Source organism: Dendropsophus ebraccatus, chromosome 4, assembly GCF_027789765.1.
Source record: "Dendropsophus ebraccatus isolate aDenEbr1 chromosome 4, aDenEbr1.pat, whole genome shotgun sequence".
Classification (NCBI taxonomy): Eukaryota; Metazoa; Chordata; class Amphibia; order Anura; family Hylidae; genus Dendropsophus; species Dendropsophus ebraccatus.
Genome location: NC_091457.1, coordinates 128,933,771 through 128,959,657, shown reverse-complemented (window position 1 = coordinate 128,959,657; position 25,887 = coordinate 128,933,771). Strand labels below are relative to the sequence as shown.

The 25,887-nt window shown below is 43.3% G+C and overlaps 1 protein-coding gene across 4 annotated transcripts in view; it reads left to right on the top strand.

The window, feature by feature from the left end:
- Nucleotides 1-25,651, top strand: part of CCDC66 (coiled-coil domain containing 66) — a 33,072-nt gene extending 7,421 nt beyond the window's left edge. For 3 of the 4 annotated variants that reach the window (XM_069967007.1, XM_069967010.1, XM_069967008.1), the window contains exons 5-19: nt 982-1,105; nt 2,521-2,600; nt 3,152-3,279; nt 3,700-3,858; nt 9,920-10,051; nt 10,283-10,500; nt 12,218-12,302; nt 14,546-14,707; nt 15,706-15,850; nt 18,869-19,003; nt 19,698-20,203; nt 20,988-21,028; nt 21,939-22,204; nt 23,199-23,326; nt 25,396-25,651. In XM_069967007.1, coding sequence (XP_069823108.1) covers nt 982-1,105; nt 2,521-2,600; nt 3,152-3,279; nt 3,700-3,858; nt 9,920-10,051; nt 10,283-10,500; nt 12,218-12,302; nt 14,546-14,707; nt 15,706-15,850; nt 18,869-19,003; nt 19,698-20,203; nt 20,988-21,028; nt 21,939-22,204; nt 23,199-23,326; nt 25,396-25,449 — 2,363 coding nt within the window. In that variant the 3' untranslated portion in view covers nt 25,450-25,651. Of the gene's footprint in view, nt 1-981; nt 1,106-2,520; nt 2,601-3,151; nt 3,280-3,699; nt 3,859-9,919; nt 10,052-10,282; nt 10,501-12,217; nt 12,303-14,545; nt 14,708-15,705; nt 15,851-18,868; nt 19,004-19,697; nt 20,204-20,987; nt 21,029-21,938; nt 22,205-23,198; nt 23,327-25,395 lie in introns of those variants that run through there. The other variant, XM_069967011.1, reaches the window with a different exon arrangement.
- Nucleotides 25,652-25,887: the final 236 nt, after the last annotated feature.

Below are 25,887 nucleotides of genomic sequence, written 5' to 3'. Positions count from 1 at the left end.
AGAAAGTTTTCCTTTTTTCCTAACCTGCCTGTAAAGGGGTTATGCAGCTATTCTAGCCAAAAATAAAGAAAAAGCAAATTGGTATACTTACCAATCCCCCAACATGCTGTTACGACCATTCTTGCTAGGTTCTGCTGCTCCGGTGGTCTGATTCAGTCTTCTCCAGTGCCGTCAGCCTTGTCCTGCTGCCAGTAAACTACAGCTCCCAGCATACAGCATGCCTGCTTCCAGTGAATGAGTTCTTCCTTTGGAGGTCACCTGACACTGGTGACGTCTGCTGTGGGCCCGGTTCATGAGCACATTGTAAAGCAAACCAGGCCCACAAAAGAGATACAGGTCACTAGAGATGAGTGCATGGTTGGGTTCAGTCGTTTGGCATTTGAATATCTGTGGCTAGGATAGTTGGATGCAGCCCTAGGGAGTCTGGGAAAACATGGATATAGGCTGTATCCATGTTTTCCCAGACTCCTTAGCCCTGCATCTAACTTTTTCAGCTATCAGTATTCAAATGCCAAACGATCAGACTCACATATCCTATGTCTCTGAGGGGAGGAGGAGCAGGAGAGGAAGAGGATGAGATGCTGCTGCTTTTGCTCAGCTTTGGTGGCAGGTAAATGCTTTCTGAGTACAGGCAAACAGTGCAAAAAAGATTTATACACTCCTATTAGATATAGGAGTTTAAAATCAATGTGATTTTATAAAAAAAAATCTAACTGGATAACCCCTTTTAAAATCTATATCAGGGCTGTCAAACTTGCAGCCCTCCAGCAGTTGCAGAGCTACAATTCCCATCATGCCATGGCTGTTCAGGCATGATGGGAATTGTAGCTATGCAACAGCACGAGAGCCTTAATTTTGACACCTCTGGTCTCTAGTTGATGAAGATGCCTTTATCTCTAGATGAAGTCACAGTATGCACTTTTTTTTATAAATCTCTTTCATGTGTAAGAAAGTCCTCATGATGCCGTTTTTATCTTTCAGTTGAAGAGAAACTAGATATAAAAGGGGAAAGCGTTGCAGAAAACCCAGCTACTGAGGAGGAAGAGACCGAGAGTAGACTAGCAGAGAAAAACGATCCTCTTACCAATGAGCTCACCAATGATGGGTATGTTCTGTGCCCTTGCAGCTGCTTTTATTGTACATTTTCTGAAGACAAACTCCGTTCACTGTAGTGCGGCACCGAACAGCTGATCAATGCTGGTTTCAGAACCTTACCAATCAGTTACTCATATTTTATCCTGTGGATAGAGCATCTGTAAATTTTAAATGCCGTTTTAAGGCCCCCATAGCTACCATGTCAGACCTGCTATTAGAGCCAGACGTAAGCAGGCTGTACTAGTAGATCACCAATCTGACAGTACAATGCAATGCTCTATTATTGCAGTGTACTGAATAAGCAGTAAAAAGATTGCTTGCACAAATCCCCTGGGAAGAAGAGTGTGAAAAAAAACTTTATAAAAATATGTAAATCAACTCCTACTAAATAAAGGAAAACCAGATAATGGTTGTCCATCAGAATCAGTTAGTGTCTGTTAATGAAGGGTGTCCTGATGAAAATGTAAACCTAGCCTTAGTCCCTATTTACTTAAATTATTTTTTATTAAGATCAATTTGCTACAGTTGTGCTCAATTTTTGTCCAGTCTGTTTGTAGTTTTTTTTTTCAATGGATAACTTAAGTGTAGTTTATGCTACACTTTCTAACAGTCTCTTTAAAGAGGTACAACAGCAAAAAATTTTTTCTTTCAAATCAACTGGTTTCAGAAAGTTATATAGATTTGTAATTTACTTCTATTAAAAAAAAATTTCACATCTTCCAGTACGTATCAGCTGCTGTATGTCTGTCACAGTGCTCTATGCTGCCCCTCTGCCAGCAACTGTCCAGAGCAGTAGCAAATCCCCATAGAAAACATTTTCTGCTCTGGACAGTTCCTGACATGGACATAGGTGGCAGCAGAGGGCACTGTGTCAGACTGAAAAGAATACCAGTTCCTGCAGGACATACAACAGCTGAGAAGTACTAGAAGACTTGAGATTTGTTAAAATAAGTTAATTACAAACTCACAAAATTTTCTGAAACCAGTTGATTTGAAAAAAATAAAAATAAATAAATAAATTTCGCCTGAAGTACCCCTTTAGGAATCCCGCCTCTACCAGTTACTGGCTGAGCGGGCTTAAAACATCACATCTCAAGCCCGTGTCAGAGACCAGGAAGCGGCCGGGCAGCTTGGAGTGGAGCAGCGCGATCCGGGACCTGGCGCTGGAACCGGGGAGGTAAGTGGAGGTCGTTGGCCTCATTCACCTCCTCCCCGGCCATAGCCAGGAAAACCCCCTAGCCTAGAGTACCCCTTTAACTTTATAGTGAAATAAAAGGTGCCAGTAAAAAGTAAAATATACAAAAAGAAGCCCTCACAATTAAGTTATTCTCATTCATCACAAATCTAGCACAACCCTTAGCCTATGCCTCAGTATATGGTCATGACCCCCTATTTTGTGACATATTCTTTGTGTCTTCCAATCAGCTTGTTCAGCACGCTGGGAGAACGTGAGAGAGACAAGAGTCTACAGGAAGCAAAGAAAGCCCAGTGGAGGAGAGAGCTAGGTATGTCTTCCATTCCGTACTGCTGATTGCTGTAGTGTCTTTGCTGAGCTGTGTAAATGGCAAGATTTGCTGCTAGCATGAATTATCTGCCACCATCTCTCCCGCCAGCCAGTGCATATTATTTCATATCTACCCTTCCAAGTAATAACTTAGTCTTATGCAAATAAGCTCTGATGCAAAATACATTTAACTTCCAGCTGTTGACATAAATAAGTCTGTTTTCACATTCCCATAGATTATCTAAAGGAAGGTTTGTTCTATCTCACTACTGGAAATTTATGATATTGTAATTACCTATGAGGCCTTGGGATATTTAACCCTCTGCTAAAGTCACGCAGGGCTCTTATTATATCTACAGACCCTGATATCAATTACTTAAACAAGTTCCTGCAGGGTTCTGTGGGAGGATGATCCCATCTGCTTACACCAGATCACAGATAGACTGGTAGACTGTCTAAATAGTGAACATTATTTCAACACAACAGTTTCCAGTGCTATGTTTAAATGGAAAGCATAAAGTTTACTGTGTTTTTTTTGCATATCCAATATAGATGAACAAGTGGCGCTAAAAAAGAAGTTGAAGGAGGCTGAAAAGGATGGAATTAATCTCAGGTATCGGGAAGGTTATGGCAGAGACTCTTCTGTTTCTCAGAGGACAGCTTCTTCTGAACTACCAAAAGTAAGAAATGCAGCCATCTTCTTTTATATTTTACAGGCTGTAAAGACAAGCCTTTTAATGTAGTTAGATGAAAGAATATATTGCAGAATTGATTCACTAGCAGTTTCATAACATGTTAGTATGGTAAACTATCTCCTTATTTGTAGCTTTGTTTTAGTAACCTAATTTACACTGTAAATTCGCTGATCTCTAGTGCTAACTATAGAGTCCCTGTGACAATTGGGACTTACAATCTGAATTCCCTATCTATACTTACTATAATGCTCTGTGAACCATAGATACTCTGGTTGCTTTACCATTGCAAAGCATTTTTGGTTTGAAGACCTTATGCTGTCTGCATATGTGTAAATCTACCTTTGGTTGTTTGTGAACCAAATAAATATTATAGAACACTGCAGTAATTGGAGTTTGTTTTCCTAGAATACACCTATCAATGATTATAGCACCCCAGACCAAGATGATGTCATGTTGAAGCTGTCTACTGGCACAGAAACCAATGAATCGTCGCCATTTGGAAGGGTATCGAGTTTCGGCTCCCCTGAGCTTCCTGCTGCAATCCGCAGTGCATTTGTTGTAGGGGTAAGTCTGTAAATAACCAGATCATTCTTTTTTGCTGATCTAATGTTGAGTCTACAATATTTTTTTTTGCATGCATCTATATTTTACATGCACAGAGCTGCTCCCATTCACTTAAGTGTGCAGAGTACTTCAGCTAAATCTGTTTCAAGTTAATGGGGCTCAGTTGCCCTGCACAGTACTTGAAAAGAAGCGTCACTGTGCTGGAAAAATTAAGATGTCATGGTGCTCCAATCACTGGTAATGCCAGTGGTCATATGTCCTACCCATTAGCAAACAGTAGCTTATGCTAGCAATATGCTGGCACAATACATATTAGATGTGTGCTCTGAAAATATGATCACTGGGTGTTCCACTGCAGGGGCACTGTTGTGATTAAAGGGGTTATCCAGCGCTACAAAAACATGGCCACTTTTCCCCCTCTCTTGTCTCCAGTTTAGGTGTGGTTGTGTAATTGAGCTCCATTTCCATTTTTTCCCTCTCTCTGGAAACGAGAGAGGGAAAAAAGTGGCCATGTTTTTGTAGCGCTGGATAACCCCTTTAACCTCTTAAGGACCCATGTCGTACCGGTACGTCATGGATCACTGTCACTTAAGGACCCATGACGTACCGGTACGCGGGTCCTTTAAGAGGGCGCCGCGGACCGGCCGCATGCGATCGGGAGAGATGGCCTGCAGAAATACACTGCAGGCCATCTCTCCCTGTCGGCATGGGGGGTTGTTAACCCCCCCATGCCGACGATCGCCGCTATTGGCTTATCAGTTCAGATCAGCCAATAGCGGCGATCGGAACCTTTCCCGATGACCCAGACCCGGTGACCCGATGACCCGGAAAAAATGGCGGTCGGTGCTGTCCGAGGACGGCACCGACCGCCATTACTGTAAAAAGTAATGGTAGCCAGGTGCCACCGGCCCGATCACGGCGATCAAAGTCCCCAAAAGTTATAAATACCTGCTCCGGACCCCTCAGCTAGGTAGCTGAGGGGTCCAGAGCAGGTATTCGTACATTACTCACCTGTCCCGGGGTCCTGATCGGCGTCTTCCGGGTTCGCGGCGTCCTCGTGGTCTCGTTCGGGTCTTCGGCTTCTTCCGTGACGTCACGTTCGGCTATTTTCGGCTCCAGCGTCGGGTTTTCGGGATTTTCCGCTCTGCTGCCCTCTAGCGGCTGATATGTGTAATACACTTATCAGCAGCTACAGGGATGTTCAGTATGTAATAAAGTTTTTTGTTTTTTTTGTTTTTTTTCTATTTTTTTTTTCCTATGCTAATCAGCAACTCCTCCTTTTTGGTGTAGGGTGTTTTTTTTCTCTATCCTACTGCCACGGTCTGCTGAAAAGTGCCGCACATAAGTGCGGCATTTATCAGCAACACCATTTTTGGCGTAGTTTTTTTTTTTTTTATACTTACTGTAAAAAAACACGTAAAAAACACTACATTACACCACACTACACTGCATTGAATAAAGTTTGACACTACACCACTACATACCCCATATACTAGTCCCCGTATAAAGATGACCCCCAGGGTGTTTTCGGCGTCAGAGGGATACGTTATTATTGCCTCCGACACCGAAACAGCCAGTGAGGATAAATGGGGGGATCCTTCGTTCCTCCATTCATCCTCATCATCCAGTGACGTGTCTGGGGGTAGCGTAGCGTACGCTGCCCCCCAGACACGTCTTTTCCGCCAGTACCATCCCAATAAGAGATCACGGTATGGCGTAAAATTCTACTAACTCTGTGAGCGTACCTCAGGGTACACTTACAGATTTAGGGTACGTGCACACTGCGCAATGGCGACGATAAACCTTTGTGCATTCCGCAGCTGGCACCCACCGGCGGACTGATGCAGGCGCGCATCTCCACCCGTGTCATAGACTCCATGTTATGCACAGGCGGATTCCATCGTCCGTCCAAAGAATGAATACGTTGGACAGAGAGCGGAATCCGCCCGTGCATAGAATGGAGTCTATGACACGGACGGAGACGCGCGCCTGCATCAGTCCGCCGGTGGGTGCCAACTGTGGAATGCACGAAGAGTTATCCTTCGCCATTCCGCAGTGTGCACGTACCCTTAGAGTGTATTAAGGAAGGGACACCCGAATGCAGCCCCCAGATGCCCCCCCCCCCCCCCCATCCTCGGAACAAGTGGGAAGATCGTCCGGGAACTGATCTTCCCACTGCTGGATAAAGGTTACCACCTGTACGGGGATAACTTTAATACCAGCACCCCCCTCTTCCGGTCCCTCGCTGCCTGAGCTACTGTAGCTTGCGGCACGATCCGAACATATCAGAAGTAGTAATAGGGCCCTAATATTTAGCAGCCATGGAGCGGACCCAGCACTTCTGGATGTGAGGGACCCCGTATCGCACCAGGACAACATTTTCCAGGTGACGTCCCCCACACTGGAGAACGGGAGACCCCAGAAGAAGTGCAGAGTGTGGCGTAACAGGGGGATCAGGAAGGACACCATTTTCCCGTGTGACACCTGTCCTGATCACCCCGGCCTCTGCATACTGGATCGCTTCAAGGCGCACCACACGTCATTGGGGTTCTACATTATCTAAATTCTGTCCCTTATTCCTATTTCAGGGGTCACGTTGATCCAGGGATTATTCTGATCGCCATTATGGAGTCAGGAAGTAATTTTTTCTCAGTGATGAGGCTACTGTCGTGTGCCTCACGAGGGTTTTTTGCCTTCCTCTGGATCAACACAGGTTGAGTTTGATGGACACCTGTCATTTCCAACCTTATAAACTAATAATTGGCCTAATACCCCCAAATAAATTAGAATTGTCCCTTTTCCCCAGCTAAATAGATATGGCCACTATTCCCATTAGAGGATGCCATGATGCAATTACAAAGCCTCTGTGCGGCCAGGACAGTAGAAACCCCCCACAAGTGACCCCATTCTGGAAACTACACCCGATAAGGAATCTAACAAGGGGGGCAGCGGGGATATGGCCCCCTGGTGACGGCCACATTTGGGATGTGAAAATGAAAAAAATTGTATTTTTTATTTTCACGGCACATGTTCTACACATGTGCCCGTCACCAGTGGGGTCCATATGCTCACTGCACCCCTTGTTAGATTCCTTATGGGGTGTAATTTCCAGAATGGGGTCACTTGTCGGGGGTTTCTACTGTCCTGGCAGCACAGGAGCTTTGTAATTGCGACGTGGCCTCCATCCTCCATTCAAGCCTCTAAATGGCGCTCTGTCCCTTTGGTGGCTTGCCCTGTGCCCATATGGCACATTATGTCCACATGTGGGGTATTTTCGTACTCAGGGGAAATTACCCTACACGTTTTGTGTTCATTTTCTTTTTTAACCCCTTGTGGAAATGGAAAAAAATCAAGGCTAGACCAACATTTAGTGTAATTTTTTAAAATTTTTTACTCTAAATCATTAATCTTGTCATGATTTTTTCATTTTCACAAGGGGCTAAAAGGTAAAAAAAAACACTAAATGTGTAGCGCAATTTCTCCTGAGTACGGAAATACCCCACATGTGTACATAAAGTGCCATGCGGGTGCAGGGTAAGCCTCCGAAGGGAAGGAGCGCCATTTGGTTTTTTGAGGCTGGATTTGGCTGGAATGGATTTCGAGGGGCCATGTTGCATTTAAAAGGCCATTGTGTTGCCAAGACAGTTGAAACCCCCCACAAGTGACCCCATTATGGAAACTACACCCCTCAAGGAATGTAACAAGGGGTGTAGTGAGCATATGGACCCCACTGGTGACGGGCACAAATGTGGAACAATGTGGCGTGAAAATTAAATATTACATTTTTTACACTATAATGTTGGTCTAGCCTTGAATTTATCATTTTCACAAGGGGTTAAAAGAGAAAAAAAAACACAAAATGTGTAGAGCAATTTCCCCCGAGTCCGTAAATACCCCACATGTGGACATAAAGCGCCATGTGGGCGCAGGGCAAGCCTCCGAAGGGAAGGAGTGCCATTTGGATTTTGGAGGTTGGATTTGGCTAGAATGGATTATGAACGCCATGTCGCATTTACAGAGCCCTTGTGCTGCCAAGACAGTGGAAACCCCCCACAAGTGACCCCATTATGGAAACTACACCCCTCAAGGAATCTAACAAGGGGTGCAGTGAGGATATGGACCCCTTGATGACGGGCACATTTGTGCCGTGAAAGTGAAAAAATGAAATTTTTCACTTTCACGTCACATTGTTCCACATTTGTGCCCGTCACCAGTGGGGTCCATATGCTCACTGCCCCCCTTGTTAGATTCCTTGAGGGGTGTAGTTTCCAGAATGGGGTCACTTGTGGGGGGTTTCCAGTGTTTTGGCAGCACGAGGGCTCTGTAAATGCGATGTGGCCCTTGAAATCCATTTCAGTGAAATCCAGCTTCCAAACGCTCCTTCCCTTTGGAGGCTCGTCCTGCGCCCGCTTGGCACTTTAGCGCCACATGTTGGGTATTTCTGTACTCGCGAGAAAAAGATACACTTTTTGTATCTTTTTTTTCCTTTTATCCCTTTGTGAAAATGAAAAATTGAAGGCTAGAACAACGTTTTAGTGTAAAAAATACTTTTGTCTTTTTTCACGCCACATTGTTCGGAAAATCTGTGAAGCACCTGTGGGGTCCAAATGCTCACCGCACCCCTTGTTACATTCCTTGAGGGGTTTAGTTTTCTAAATGGTGTCCCTTTACAGGTGTTTCTTATGTTTTGGCACCCCAGAGCCTCTGCCAACCTGAAGTGGTACAGTCAGAAATGACCAAATATAATGGAGCCATTGAAATTCACTAGGCGCTCCTTTATATCTGAGGCTTGTGGTTGCGTCAAATAGCGCAATAGGGCCACATATGGGGTATTTCTATAAACTGCAGAAACGGGGCAATAATTATTGGGGTGCATTTCTCTGGTAATAGGGTCATAATTATGAAAAATATTGGATTACAATAAAATCTCTGCACAGAAAATAAAAATTTTCAAATTTCTTACACACTTAGCTTTTATTTCTGTGACTCCCCTAAAGGGTTAAAAAACTTTCTGGATGTGCTTTTGCAGAGTTTGGGGGGTGCAGTTTCTGAAATGGGGTGCTTCGTGGGGCTTTCTAACACACAGTCCTCTCAAATACACTTTAAACCTGAACAGGTCCCTAAAAATATCTGATTTTGAAATTTTACCGAAAATTTGGAAATTTGCTGCTAATGTTTTACGGTTTCTATTGTTTAAAAAAAATGAAAGATAGTTTAATAAATGCCGCCAACATAAAATAGACATGTTGCTAATGCTATTTAATATATAATTTATGTGATATAACCATTTTCTGTATAAGCAGAAAAGGTTTAAAGTTGGAAAAATGCATTTTTTCACAATTTTTCACGCTATTTTTTTTTTTTTCATAAAGATTTGTTATAAGTATCGACTCCAATTTACTAGAAATGTGAAGTACAATATGTCACGAGAAAACAATCTCAGAATCAGCCGGATAGGTAAAAGCATCCCGAAGTTATTAATGAATAAAGTGACACTGGTCATATTCATAAAATTTACTCCGGTCCTTAAGGCCATTTCAGGCCCGGTCCTTAAGGGGTTAACTGTAATCTGCTTGGGGAACCTGGAAGCAATACAATGGGGGACATTTATCAAACATGGTGTAAAGTGAAACTGGCTCAGTTGCCCCTAGCAACCAATCAGATTCTACCTTTAGTTTTCAAAAGAGTCTGTGAGGAATGAAAGGTGGAATCTGATTGGTTGCTAGGGGCAACTGAGCCAATTTCACTTTACACCATGTTTGATAAATCTCCCCTAATATCTCTATAGTGCCACCACAGGAGATTTTAAACATTGCATGGTGGTCACTGAAAACAATGGCTGGCTGTGAATGCGTGGACAAGCAAGGTTGTCCAGAATAAGGGTTTTTGTTTTTTTTGTTTTTTTTTTAATATATAGCTGCTCGATGGTTTTGCATGATGGATTCCCCTATAACTATAATGCTCTTAAATAAATAAAAGGGTAAATGGAAAGTGTTTTTTTTTAACTAGACAACACTAAAAAAATATATAGTTATATATATATATATTTCTAATATTTCAGGAAGCAGCTCCACTTGACCACCCTTTCAGTGCTGTGAAACGTCAACAGCAGAAGAAATGGTTAGAGGAACTGAACAAGCAAAGGGAGGAAGCGGCAAAGCGTAAAATGGAAGAAAAGCAGAAGCTCCAAGAGGTAGCGTAATAATCATGTTATTTGCAAAATACAGTTTCAAATAATACAGCCATTCATTCCTTGCATGTAGCCCTTGCTTATTCTCACCATATCTGTAGTCTACGTCTCTGTGCTAGTCTTTTCTACTGGGAACAGCATATGCTTTTATTTTCTAATTTTAAAAGTGTTGAAGCTGTATATGTCTTTAGGGGTCAGAATATGCCTTTAATGCCACCACTATGTTTTATGCAGAGTGTTCAACAAGATCACTGGGCGATGCATTTTGATTCTTTTAAGAAGCAAAACCCTATATCTCAGAATACGGTAACATTTCAGCAGTTTGAAACTCCTCGAGCGACATCAGATCCACTGGTCAGTACACCATCTCCTTCTGCTAGGCATAGCCAGCAGGAACATATAGAAACTAGGAAATCCACAGAGGAAGATCATTTCCAAAGCCAGAAACCTGGGTAAGCATACTTATTACAGAGGTGCTAATGTTATGTAAGGGTATTGGTAATAGTAAGAAAACACTTTTAGGCTATGTTCACACTACGTAAAAGTACGGCCGTTGTTGCCAATGGCAACAACGGGCGTACTTTTACCGCGGTGGAACAATGCCTGTTGTTCTATGGGATCCCATACGCCGCCGCAAACAACTGACATGTCAGTTTTCTGGGGCCGGAATTCAGTGAATTTCGTCCGCAGAAAAACCTGTCAGTTCACACAGTGAAGCGAGTGGCTCCGGCCGCTCGCTTCACTGTGGGCTATGGGAAGCTCTGATGCGGGCGCGCGCTGAGCTCCGCGGCCGAAAGATCATCCGGCCGGTACTTAAGTACCGGCCAAGATGATCTGGCCTGGGTCACGGAACGTCTGGTCTCTTACGTAGTGTGAACATAGCCTTAGGGTGCGTTCACACGTACAAGATCTGCAGCAGATTTGATGGCGTGGATTTGAATCTGCAGCAGATTTGATGGCCTACAATTGATTTGCTTTGAATCTGCAGCTTTAAATCTGCGCCATCAAATCTGCTGCAGATCCTAAACGTGTGAACGCACCCTTAGGCTATGTTCACACTACGTAAAACTACGGCCGTAGTTCTTGCTGCAGAGCTACGGCCGTAGTTTTGCGGGGTGGAACATAACCTTACTTTCAATGGGATCCCGGCCGGAGCGTACACACATCGTATACGCTCCGGCCAGAATCTATGCGGCGCCGCAAATAACTGACAGGTCTCGGAACGGCCGGTCTCTTACGTAGTGTGAACATAGCCTTAGGGTGCGTTCACACACAATGCATCTGCAGCGGATTTCATGATGCAAGTGGTAATGTATGTCCGGACTGTGGGGTGTTAAGGGGGCTGACTTTTACATATTCGCAGCGGGATGACAATCCCACCGTGAGTATGTAATCTTATTGAAAGTGACAGGGAAGGATCCGATGTGAACGCACCCTTAAGACCAAAGAATGAGCGGGTTCGTTTGGGTAGACGACAGAGAATGTAGAATGAAGCCTGTGGTAGCAGCTGAGGCGTGTGCGGCCGCCAGCGGGGGTGGCAGTGTAGCATGTATGATGCCAGTCAAAAGTTTTAAAACAACTCAATTTTTCTATTGATATTTACACAGTTAAATGTACTTTGAAATAAAAACTAAATAAGTAGCAAACAAGTTAAGATGGATAAAAATAATAGAATAACTATGTTTCAACAAATTAGAGGAGTTATCCAGGATAATGAAAAGCATGGCTACTTCCTAAACAGCAAAACCACACCCACGCTGAGGACAAAAGTGGTGCTGCTTCAGTAAGAAAGTGGCCATGTTTTTCTAAGTCTGGATAAACTTTTTTTGGAAAAAGATTTTTTGACTCAATTGAGGCATTCCTTTTACAGTTGCATTCAGCTATTGTTCAGACATTTCTTCCCAACATTTTTGTCGAGATTTTCACTACATTACTGTCAGTCATTTTTGCACATACATTTGGCTGCATGAATCCGGTTACAGGTTGCCTTTTGTTATCGTACAAAACACCCTAATGAATTTTACATATTTTTCTTGCAAATTGGTCACCAGGATTTCTTTCTGCCATGCTAGCCACTTGTAGAGAAGAATGTGGCCAACTTTTGCCAAAAAAATTTGCTTAAAAATCTGTATTTTAAGTCCTTCTACTTAAATGATTACTTGTTTTTAGGTTCCTACGTACTATGACATCACTACTTGATCCAGTACAGATTGAAGAAAGGGATCGTAAAAGATTGAAGCAACTCGAACATCAGGTATTTGCTTTTTTTTTTTTTTTTTATTAAAGGGTTTTTCCATGAATGACACTCCACTCCATCTCCAGAGTAGGTGAAGACTGTCTAACTACTGGGACCCCCATCAATTATCAGATTGGAGGGTCATGTTTTCCCCGGTTGAATGGCGCACTGGTTGGCCATGTAAACGGACTCCCAATTAATTTCTGCAGGCCTAACAAAGATAACAGAGTACATTGCTTGGTTATCTTCCTTAGGCCCATGTTGTTGAATGGAATGGCAGCATGCACATGTAGCTCCTGTAGCTCCATTTAGAGGGGCACTGGAACCCAGTTTTTTTGTGGGAGTCCCAGCAATCTGCCTCCTGAGGTCCAGACACTTAATAACTTTTCTTGCAGATAAATGTTACATAAAACCCTTTTTATAAATCCATCCATCTTTAGTAATCTCATGGCTACATTTTTACAAACTTCACCACATGGGTATTTCCAACTTCCAGTTTGTTTTTTTTTGTTTTTTTTTACAGAACAAATATTTTGAAAAATAAAGCTATTAAATGGTACCTGCCAAGTCTTAATGCTTTCACTATGGCAGGTACTCTCTAAATACCCCCACTCAGAAATCCTGGTATCTTGTGCCCTCTCCTCATTTCCCAGGGTTTGAGGATTTGTGGCTGTATGATTTACTTTTCATCAGGTGACAAGTGACAATCACAATGCAGCTTACTACTCTGTGTGCACTCTCAGTGATGCAATATGAATTTACATGATCATCCTTGTGAGTACAGGATATATACAAGATTCTGCCTCCATTTATGTACACAACAAGCGCCATGTGAAAGGGCTCTGAATTTTTAGTAGTCTCTCTATTTAAAGGGGATTGTGTGAGGAATAAGTTTTTTTTTTATAGTAGATTTATATTGTCAGAGATTAGTGAAACTACAGTTCTGTTACGCGAATGCCGCAGTGACTGAAGAAGATGGATGCAGCCCTCGGAAAATGTCTGAAAAACATGTATACAGCCTATGGCTGAATGTCATGCATTCGGCATTTCACGAAACAGATCTCACTGTAGTTTCGCTCATCTCTATTGGAGATATTAACTCAGTGTAATGCAGTGTATATCAGCTCTTTTTTGTCCGATGTATGGTGGCCAGGAGAGATACACACAGACCCAGATGCGAGAAGACTCCTCAAGCTTAGCATCTCAGTTTACTTTTTACAGTAGTGAAAGCAAAGCAGTTAATGATTAAAAAAAAAAAAAAAGAGTTCAACAGTTACTTGGACACATATAGTGTCTGAAATTAGTCTTTATCAGTTTACGCAAAAAGGAGGGCAATAATTCATTTTGAGTACAATTACTCACATTCTGCTGGTTTCCTTAGGGCTGTATTACATGGCCCGATGAGTGGTGTAAGCGAGCGCCAATCTATTAGACGGCTTGGCGATCGTGTAGCAAGGGCGCCATTAAAGGGAACCTGTCACCCCCTGTGCCGGGGTGACAGGCTCCCGACCCCCCGTTAGAGCCCCCTATACTCACCTAATCCCGCCGGGTCGGGTGATGGAGATATCAGCCGCTGCAGCTCGGCGCGCGCTCCTCAGATGAGTCCAACGCTCATAGAGAATGACGGAGCGCTGGACTCTCCTGTCATTCTCTATGGGTGTTGGACTCATCTGAGGAGCGCGCGCGCCGGGCTGCAGCGGCTGATATCTCCATCACCCGACCATCTCCAGAAGCGGGACCCGACGGGATAAGGTGAGTATAGGGGGCTCTAACGGGGGGTCGGGAGCCTGTCACCCGGGCATGGGGGGTGACAGGTCCTCTTTAACGATGTCTGTGTAGCCCTTGTTTTTTCATAGAACGTAGTAACCTTTATACCCACCTGTGCACCCCCGGTGTCCTGCTGCCTTCCCTCTGCATTTCCTGCTCCCTGCAGCCGCCTCTGATTCTTCTGGACTCGTCTCTTCAGTGACAGGCCGCTCAGCCAATCACTTACCGAGACAGGACATCCCCATGGCCAGTGATTGGCTGAGCAGCCTGTCAGTACAAATATGGGGCCAGAAGTGTCAAAGGCGGCAATCGTCTTTCTGGTAACAGGAAACCTGGAGAACCCTTAGGCTGTGACTGGAGAAGATCACAAATCATATGAACAAATTATGTAGACCTTGTGAATCTGAAAAGATTTTACAGTACATTTAGCAATGTGACCACACCATGTTTTCTCCCAATAAATACATTTTACAACCCTCTTGTTAACTTGCCAGAAAGCCATAGAAGCTCAAGTTGAAGAAAAGCGCAGGAGAAAGCAGCTGGAAGAAGAGCAAAGGCAAAAGGAAGAACAGGAGGAGGAGAGGCGACTGGCAAGAGAACGGGAACAGATGCGGCAACAGTATGAGGAAGACTCATCTAAACAGAAACACAAAGAAGTACGATACTGTTCCAATGTATTCATTAATGTGTTCATTAATCCTTACATCCTGTTGTATAAGACTGTGCCAGTCACCCTGGGCATTATTGCTATTGGTTGATTTATTTTAGAAGACATTGTTTTGCATTTACAGATAAATTAGCAAGTTTATATGTGGTGTTCTGTGGGATTTTACTAGTTAAAGGGGTACTCTGGAGAGTAACAGTTTTAACTCTTATTACGTTGCTGTACTTTGTAGTGGCAGCTGTAAGGTGTGACACAGGGCTTCCCGCTGCCACCAACGTTCATGTCGGGAACTGCAGGGCTGTCAGAGTTCTGGTCCCTGCTCCCCCATTCTGATCTTGCGCTGCCACACACAGGGCACAATTGATACAGAGGAAGCCCACGCACCTACTGTTTACTGCATACACATGGGGGGGTCTGTGTCATTATCACTGTAAGTGTGACAGCCTGTGCAGAATAATTAGCGGTTATTATGATAGCTCTCTCTGCTATGGATCTAATGACCACAGAATATACAGTATATTGTGGGGGGCGGGGGGGGGGTCGTGTTCAGCACTGGATTAAAGCAGGGACCAAGGCTTGGACAGCCCTGCAGTTCCTGAAACAAACTTTGGTAGCTAAAAAATTATATAAATATTTGAGTTGTTATATTACAAAATAATGTAACCTTATTAAAGCAAATGTACTATATGGTGCAGTCCGTTTTTTAAACCGCCACCCAGTTCCCGCCATGTCTGCCGGTTCTCAATCTGCAGTTCGGCGCACCCCCAGTTCACTAATATCCCCTCCACACAGTGATGTGGCCAGACATGATTCTGAAGGCGGCATGTCACCCAGGGGAGGAGATATCTGCGGGTGGTGGTTTGAAAAATTCAGTAAGCAAAGTGGTATATTCTCTTTAAGCAATTAGAGTTGGGATTCCTCACATCTATGGCCCATCCTTTAGATTTATATGTCTGCTGTTTTGAACCTTAATTTTCCTTTTACCCATAGGAGGTTCTTGACTTGAAGACAAAAGAATTGTACTACAGTATGCAGAGGGCACAGGAAGAAGCACAGCGGCTAAAGCACGAGCAGCGGATGCGTCACTTACTCCAGAAAGGCCATGATATATCTAACCTACAAAAAAATGTAGCTGGTAAGAACATGATGATCTGAAAATTCCTGACAATTTGACACACACAAGCTTAGATAACAGAAAATAAGGAGGGAAACAAATAAATGTATGTAATTATATAGACAGAAGGCAAACCATAAGTATTACGTTAAAAACATTAAAATTATTTGCTTTATTATACCACACAATGTAAGTAAAGGGCATATTAAGCAGTAGTAGGCAGGCTTGGATTTTGTCAGAATAGTATGTGTCTGTGACCATACACGTCACTAATCCTACACAGAAACACTGTGAAAGGAAAGTCGCATATGCACAGTGGAAGAGGCTGAATGACATATTATATTATAAGCAGCTTATGGATGAGTATTGTCTGGACAAATTGCAAGCCTGGCCCTACAAGACTGCAGGACCTCACTAATGGGGTGCAGTTCCAATAAAGTACATATTAGTAAGTGGCATTTCATTATTAATGCATTGCTGTACATTAGGAAAAAACATGGCTAACGGCCTCTAAGGCCCCCTTCACACGTCCGGAAAAACCATCCGGATTTCCTATCAGGAAATCCGGACGGATTTCCGGACCCATAGACTTTAATTGGTCACAGACACCCTTCTGGATTTTTCCGGAAGGGTGTCCGTTCCGGAAAATATATCCGGAAAAAATAGGACATGTCCTATTTTTGTCCGGAATTCCGTCCCGGACGCCCCCATAGAAGTCTATGGGAGCGCCGGAATCACGGGCACTTTCCTGATGTACATCAGGAAAGTGCCCGTGATTCCGGATGATTGACAGCCCGCCGGCACCCCTTGCTGCCCGAACGCCGCGCCGCCACCACCCCAAGGGATCGGAAAGGACATCAGCTGCCCGCCGCATCGCATCACCCCGCCGCCACTCTCGACCTCTGTGCCCCCCCCCCCCCCCCCCGAAACCGCAGCAGGTTGCACCCGCCCGTGACTCCCACCAGCTGCCGCCGCTGTTCTTCTGCCGACAGGTGAGATACACAGCCCCCTCCACCCCCCACCCCCAATACTAAAACTCCCACCATGTCCTTCTAACAGGCCATGATGGGAGTTGTACTTCTGCAGCCTGTGGCCATCCAGGTTGCAGAAGTACAACTCTCATCATGTCCCTGTTGGCAGGCCATGATGGGAGTTGTACTTCTGCAGCCTGTGGCCATCCAGGTACACTAGAGGCAAAACGGATTACTATCAGGAAATCCTGATACTTTCCTGATGACTTTTGAGGTCTCCTGATCAGGATTTCCTGACAGTAAAAACTGACACGGACGTGTGAATGGGGCCTTAGGCTGTATTCCCACGTTCTGTGTTCCTCACGGAACACGGACGAGGAATGCCTGTAACAGAGTCTGATACGCGCCGCTCTGTAATGACAGCACCACGCGCGGCTGATTCATTTCAGCATCGCACATATCAGTACAGCTCTCACCCGCTCTCAGCATCTTATCAGATGCTGTCTGGACGGGAGAGACTCCGTTACAGGCATTCCTCGTCTGTGTTCCATGAGAAACACGGAACGTGGGAATACAGCCGGAGCCGTTCGCTTCATTGTGTGAACTGACAGGGTTTCCTACGGCCGCAATTGATTGAATTGCGGCCGCAGAAAACTGACATGTCAGTTATTTGCGGGGCCGCACGGCCGGAGCATATATGATGTGTATACGGTCCGACCGGGATCCCATAGAACAAGAGGCAATGTTCCACACTGCATAAAGTACGGCCAATGCCGATGGCAACAACGGCCATACTTTTACGTAGTGTGAACATAGCCTAAAGCTGTAGAGGAGTGCTGTGAAGCAAGAGCCAGAAGCATGGGTGAGGTGCAGGGGATTGCTAAATGGATTTGTACCAGATTTCAGCCGTGTTGGTTCTCCTGCATTCATAAGACTGCCGGCAAGTGTGTGTATGTGTGGTGCTGTGTAGCTGTAAATCTCTGCAGAGTTGTCAGAGGGCTGAACTCTATCTGCATGTGGCTTTTCCTGCTGCCTTTCACTGATCAGACAGGTCAGTGCCCAGTAGAGAGCGAAAACTATGCATCTCTATATATCGCTTAATGACAGACCATTATGTCCTGCTCTGTACGGGTGGGTTCACACTACCGAATTCTCTCGTATAAATTCCGCCGGCTGTACGCAGTCACTGACGTGCGCCTTTCCGCCGGCTCCATAGACACCATTCTATGGGCCGGCTGATTCCGCATTTCGCCGAAAGAATTGACACGTCCGTGACTGTGTACAGCCGGCGGAATTCCGCAGAGTTTATCCGCGAGAATTCCGTAGTGTGAACCCACCCTACTACTCAGAAACATCAATGGTGAGTAATGCGAGGGCAAGATCTGTGCAGTCATAAACAACCAATGAACAACATTAGCAATCACGCTGTTGTCAGTTATTTATTCAATGGCAACTGTAGAATTTAAATGGCTAAAGGGCAGATGCCGCACCTTTACTAAGCCTTGATGCCTGCCATAGTACATAGTAGTCTGCCTAAGGCATGCTCTACTACCAGAGCACTGATTGAACTGATACATGCAATGCCATCGCATCTAAGGATTGCTTTTAAAAAAAAACTAAAACAAAAAAAAACTAAGGGATATATAAAGAGTGTAAAATATATATTTTTAACAGTATTTAAAAAAAAACAAAAAAAAACTTTCATGTGGGCTGGAGATGTGATTTTAGGTATAGGTTAGGTTTACAGGGGGTAGGGAACCTTGGCTCTCCAGCTGTTGCAAAACTGCCGTGCCCATCATGCCTGGACAGACAAAGCTTTGTCTGTCCAGGCATTATGGAAGTTTTGCAACAGCTGGAGAGCCAAGGTTCCCTCCTCCGCGTTAGAATTATTTGTGCCACAGTCTCAAACTCTAGACCAGCGCTAAACAAATTTAGGATCATCAGAACTTTAAGAACAAAAACAAACCAGGTAATGTTCTCCTTAAATACTTTATTTATAATGAAGAAATGTGCTTATCAGTGTTTATTATGCATCTCTGTAAATGACAGATTACATGTGTTCCGTTAGGTGACACAGCCCGACCGGAGATCAGCAGAGCTGCAAGCCGCACCAATGACGCCCCATCAGATGACACCAACATTGTTATGAAACAAAGCACTTTCACAGTTACCTCACCAAGAAGGGACATGGCTGTACAGACAGGTAATCAATATTAGATTCTCTATTAGAAGAAAAACATTTTACAGTGGTAAGTAGGTAGAGCTCCATGATGTATTTTTATGCGGCTTGTGGTGTCCATTTTATCGATTTGTGCTCTACTGTAATGTAATAAATGGACATATTAAATATTCTTTAGTGAATAATTGCATTTTTTGCACGTTATTTTTCTACTTGTTGAACTTTTATACTGGTCATGTATATTTCATCCACCTGTCACTGCTGGTAAAGCATACTCTAGAACAGGGGCATCAAACTCAGGCCCTCCAGCTGTTGCAAAACTGCAATTCCCATCATGCATGGACAGCCAGGCAGAAGTAGAAGTTGAACATAATTATTTTAGTAAAAAGCAATCTGGAAGAGCTCTCATCTCAGACTTGTATGCCATGAGCTTGCTCAGCTCTTTATTGTGGCTCTCTGACCCCCCAAAACAGCCATATGTATCCATACACAATGTAGTCATTGGTGCTGAAGGACCCCATTCTTTCAGTAGGCAGGGTCTCGTTCTGACATACCATAGTAAAAATGTCTGAGATTGAGAAAAATCGTTTTGGCACTTTATATTAAAATGACCTCCACTATTAAAATATTTAGTGATTTAAGCTGTTTATTAATGTCTACCCTTTGTCCGATTCATGGTCCATTTTCTCTCTAACATTTTTCCTTGTCCCTTTTATAGATGACCTTAGTGTTGTCTCAAATCCAGATTCCATATCGTATTACAAAGAGACAACATGGAGACATGAGCACAATGCCTCCCCTGATATTCCAATAGAGTTCAAGGACCAACAGCGTAAAGCTGAGGTACAAACAAAAATGTCACATGTCCAGAGAGACAGAAACGACTCCAGCAAAGAAAACACTAATACCTACAATGATGTTTACGATCAGTTCGCAAGAACAGAAAAACAGGGTAAAGAGCACGGTCGCAAACCCGACTGGAATAAAAACAAACCTCAAAAGAAATACATCCCAGCTTCAGAGCGGTACCCCAGAGGCCTTCAGAAGCAGAGGGAGGAGAGCAAAGTGCGGAGACAGATGGAGCTGCTGCATTTAGTGGAAAAAAATTCTTCTAATAACTTGCACTTAAGAAAAGGTACTTCCCCAGAAAAGTCGCCAGTTCCTCAAGAAGAAGTTAAGATCTCTGCACATCATGAAGACCTAACTATACAGGAGGCTAAAAAGGTAATGGTTATATGGTTCTGCAAACAGCACTACACTAGAAGCAAGTCTAGGGGAAAGCTAGTATGTTAGTTTATTTTGCAATCCATGGTTTATACATAAAACTATGTTATGTAATACATTCAAGAGCTTATCAGATCCTTACAGTGACAGCTGAATAGTTAGAAAAAGTCCTGTGAATTTTAATATGGTAAAAAGTTTGGTTTATAATAATTTACTTACCCAATGATCAGTATTTGAAGCAGTAGCCATAACTGTCTAAAACATTACTGTCACTTATAAAAACTGGGTCAATCCAGCTGATTGCATGATACAGGTTCCATAGACTTATAATAGAGCCCGTCCACTCCAGTGAGTCCAGAGCAAGCGCCAAGCCTGGGACTAAAATGCACTGAACATTCAATCACCTTTTGGAAATGTCAAATGTTTTTATAAATGACAGTGACGCTGTGACCACGCCTGTCCGTAAGGAACACTTCTTGCCTGTCCCGTCCTTATTTTGTGAGTTTAATATAGGAGATTATTTGCATCCAGGCATTTCTCTATAACAAGGCTTTACCACTTGTAGGCCAAGAATTAAGGAGCCTCTACTCCTCCACTTTTAATTGCAGGGAATACTTAGAAGGGGGTACAGGGCTAAACCTATGCTTCATTCTTACAATTGCTGGTGGTCCCAGAGGTTGGACTTTCACTGATGGATAATTCCAGCCATATGCCACCACTTATTCATTTTGAAATAGGTGAAGGTGACTTAAGTATAATTTTATTTTGTGTTTTTTTTGTTTAGCAAGATGAGCGAGTGCAGAAAGTTGAATCAAGTTTTAAAAGGTAAGTTGATAGCCCTTATTTTTCTCTCAAATACATTTTCTCAGAGTCTTTGGTATCACTGTACTAATATCTGTACATTGTACAGCACGGTGGCTCGCAGCACTGTAGCCTTGCAGCGTTGGGGTCCTGGGTTCAAATCCCACCAAGGGCAACATCTGCAAAGAGTTTGCATGTTCTCTCTGTGTTCGCATGGGTTTCCTCCGATTACTCCGGTTTCCTCCCACACCCAAAACATACAGATAGGTGGATTTAGATTGTGAGCCCTATTGGGGACAGGGAGCAATAATTGGCAAAACTATGTAAAGTGCTACGGAATCTGTGTGCACTACACAAATAAAAAAAGCAAAAAAAAAAACATTGTAAACTGCGGTAATTGGCTAGAGTGTGTGTATATATTTTGTTAGGGTGGTCTTCATTTGGAACCACTTGAGTATATTTTATGGTAGCCAAAAGCCAAATTGGATAGAGCAGCACTGACCGTGAATGGATGCACTCAACACAAAAATGAATCTGGCCAGAAGCATAATTTATTGATCAAGTCATTTTCTTTTATACCCATTGCAGTGGGCTTGCATAGATGAATAACCATTTTTATTAGAATCAGGGAATTTTCCATCACATGACAGTACGGTAATACAGTAAAAGTCAATCAATTATTACCTTATTTTCTTTTATTATCTACATGGACTCATATCATTTATTACCTTTTTTTATTTCATTACTCACATTTTGATTAGTAAGCAGGTGTTTAGAGCAGGTCATCCTGACATGATACTTGCTTTTATGATATTTACTTCATATTAACTGATTACCATTTCCATCCCTCATAATAAATACATTTAATTTAATTGCGCTGTGTGCAGGATATACTGTATGTTACCATGTCATAATTAGAGTGCTGGTGTTTCAGATCAGACTCCCCGCCAGTTCCTGCAGTGAAGAACAGATTGCATCAAGCTCAGAAGAGATCCGCTGTTACTCCTATTCCTTCAGTTTACAATGGAAACTCTGTGTCCGTCCAGCGGCATGTCACACCAGACCTTGAGAAATTGGAATCTGACAGACCACCCTCCTCACAGTTTGTTCCATATGTTCGGACAAAAGAGATTTACTATCTAGATCCTAATGCCCCTATGTCCAGACCTTCAACACATGAGCCCCAGCACAATCTGACAGGTAATCACTAATGTGGTTTGTTTCATGTGGGTCTTTGGTTTTATCTTTGGGCAGTCACTGTTCCTTGTTGAGATATCTCCACCTATTTGAGCATAGGGGAAGTGTTATCTGTCTCGAGCTACCATAATGACTGTTAAGGCCCTATTCCACGGAACGATTATCGGCCGTATTCGGCCGATAATCGTCCCGTGGAATAGAGTGCAACGATCAGCCGACATCGTTCATGTCGGCTGATCGTTGCAGTCGCTTGTTTTTCAACATGTTGAAAAACAAGAGACTGATATATCAGCGATCTGCTGCCGTCGCTCCGTTGCATAGGAGCGTCGGCAGCAGACGCTGCTATATCCTATGGGCTGCCCGGACGATCAGCGTTCACCCGGGCAGCCCCGCTTCCCCGAACCCCCCCTGCGCTCGTTTGCTCCTCTATGACGACCCGTGGAATAGGGCCTTTAGCCCAAAGATACAACTATGAGTGCTCTGAAACTGCACTCTTAGAGTAAATCAAAGAGAGTTTGTTTTGATTGTAGGATAGCCGGTCAGTCCCATACTGCCCATGGTTCAGGGAGCGTTACACTAAGGGCCCTTTTACACCAACAGATTATCTGACAGATTTTCTTGAAGCCAATTGATTGATAATAATTCCTTTATTTATATAGCGCCAACATATTCCACTGAGCTGTACAGCACCCGTTGAGGCTCACAATCTATATTCCAAATTCACCAATCACAATGTTTTGGAATGTGAGGAGGAAACCCATGCAAATAAGGGGAGAACATACAAAACTCTTTGGGGATGTTGTCCTTTGTGGGATTTTAACCCAAGACTAAGAGTGCTAAACACTGAGCCACGTTTGTGCACTACAAAATATGCATTATTGTTGGCCAATCCTCCCAGACATCTAGGCAGTTAATTGGAAATAGGTTTTAAAACAATAGGAATGGTGCATTTTAGTTATGGAAGTGGGAATTTTACTTATAATAACTCTTTCTTTAGGCAATGACCAGGAATGTCGACAGAACTTTAGCTCCGATCATGCAAAAGACCCTTTACTGAACCCCAATGTTATCCGAAATAAGGACCGACAGCAAGCAATACTAAGGGGCTTATCGGAATTACGGAAGGTTTGTATTTGCTTTGTTCTGGTGTAGTCACCAGTTTTAAAATAATGGTATCAGTGCAGTTTACATTTAGTGGCTATAATAGGCTGAACTATAAATAATGCCAAGATGACTGAGAAGCGTGAAAGTCTTGAAGGGGTGAAGGCAAATAAGGTATAATCAGATGTGTGCTTTCTCTCTCTCTCTCTCTCTCTCTCTTTCTCTCTCTCTCTCTATATATATATATATATATATATATATATATATATATATATATATATGTATGTGTATATATATATATATGTATGTGTATATATATGTATGTGTATATATATGTGTGTGTGTATATATATATATATATATATATATATATATATATATATGTATGTGTGTATGTGTGTGTATGTGTGTATGTATGTATATGTGTGTATGTATGTATATGTATGTATATATATATATATATATAATACACACACACTCACCGGCCACTTTATTAGGTACACCATGCTAGTAACGGTTGGACCCCCTTTTGCCCTCAGAACTGCCTCAATTCTTTGTGGCATAGATACAAGGTGCTGGAAGCATTCCTCAGAGATTTTGGTCCATATTGACATGATGGCATCACACAGTTGCCGCAGATTTGTCGGCTGCACATCCATGATGCGAATCTCCCGTTCCACCACATCCCAAAGATGCTCTGTTGGATTGAGATCTGGTGACTGTGGAGGCCATTTGAGTACAGTGACCTCATTGTCATGTTCAAGAAACCAGTCTGAGATGATTCTAGCTTTATGACATGGCGCATTATCCTGCTGAAAGTAGCCATCAGATGTTGGGAACATTGTGGTCATAAAGGGATGGACATGGTCAGCAACAATACTCAGGTAGGCTGTAGCGTTGCAACGATGCTCAATTGGTACCAAGGGGCCCAAAGAGTGCCAAGAAAATATTCCCCACACCATGACACCACCAGCACCAGCCTGAACCGTTGATACAAGGCAGGGTGGATCCATGCTTTCATGTTGTTGACGCCAAATTCTGACCCTACCATCCGAATGTCGCAGCAGAAATCGACTCATCAGACCAGGCAACGTTTTTCCAATCTTCTACTGTCCAATTTCGATGAGCTTGTGCAAATTGTAGTCTCCGTTTCCTGTTCTTAGCTGAAAGGAGTGGCACCCGGTGTGGTCTTCTGCTGCTGTAGCCCATCTGCCTCAGAGATGCTCTTCTGCCTACCTTGGTTGTAACGGTTGGCTATTTGAGTCACTGTTACCTTTCTATCAGCTCGAACCAGTCTGCCCATTCTCCTCTGACCTCTGGCATCAACGAGGCATTTCCGCCCACAGAACTGCCGCTCACTGGATGTTTTTTCTTTTTCGGACCATTCTCTGTAAACCCTAGAGATGGTTGTGCGTGAAAATCCCAGTAGATCAGCAGTTTCTGAAATACTCAGACCAGCCCTTCTGGCACCAACAACCATGCCACGTTCAAAGGCACTCAAATCACCTTTCTTCCCCATACTGATGCTCGGTTTGAACTGCAGGAGATTGTCTTGACCATGTCGCCATGTGATTGGCTGATTAGAAAGTAAGTGGTAACGTGCAGTTGGACAGGTGTACCTAATAAAGTGGCCGGTGAGTGTATATGTGTGTATATATAATATTTATTTATTTATTTATTTGTGTATTGGAGTACACATGCTGTTTTTAGTAAAGATGCTTAACTGACTGGCTGAGCGGCCAGTCCTTCAGCCGGGTTGTATCGTCTGCAGCGCCAGGGGTCCCTGAGCGGTGTTCCAGCGCTGAAGAGGCACGGGGAGACATTTTAAGAAATTCTTGTACCCCTTTAAGATATGATCATGGATTTTTTTTTTTGTTTTAAGTCCAGGAAGAGCATTTTCCAAATCAGTTCATGTAACAATAACTTTGCCCCTTGTATAAAAACAAATACAATATGCAGATGGCGCAAAAAACCCAAAACAATGCTGTGACTGTACATAGGAAAGCGTACTGTAGTAATTGTCTGATGTATTATATTTATCAGTTACTTAAAGCTGTGTCTATGCTGCTCACGCAGGGTTTTTTTTTCTTTAGGGCTTGCTTCAGAAACAAAGGGAACTGGAGACCGGTTTGATGCCAGATGTTTAATATGATGGAAAAGGCTTCTACCCAGTTGTGTGTTATACCTTAGGACTGTGTGTGACTATCATCATTATGTTAACTAGATGCACTGTAACACGATTAATGTGAATTGTGTGTTTGCTGCTGTTTTGTGTATTTATCAAACTTCTTATAGGAGTGTTTGTTAATTTTGTAGACTGTTTTTTAATAATAAAAAATATTTTTTTAATGGTTACTTTTCAACTTTAGAACTTTAAGGAGTTTTCAGGCACAGTCAGTGAAAAATCGTGACTACAATTGTGCCCCTCCTGTAGCCAATGTTATCCACCTGTGGCCAGGTATTGCCCCAGTTAGCAGTTATATACCCCCTGCGGCCAAGAATTATCTCTGTAGGGTTACTCCCTGCTCACAACAATTGCTCAATACAATTACTTTGTCTACATAAGGTGGTAGTGTGGCCATTAA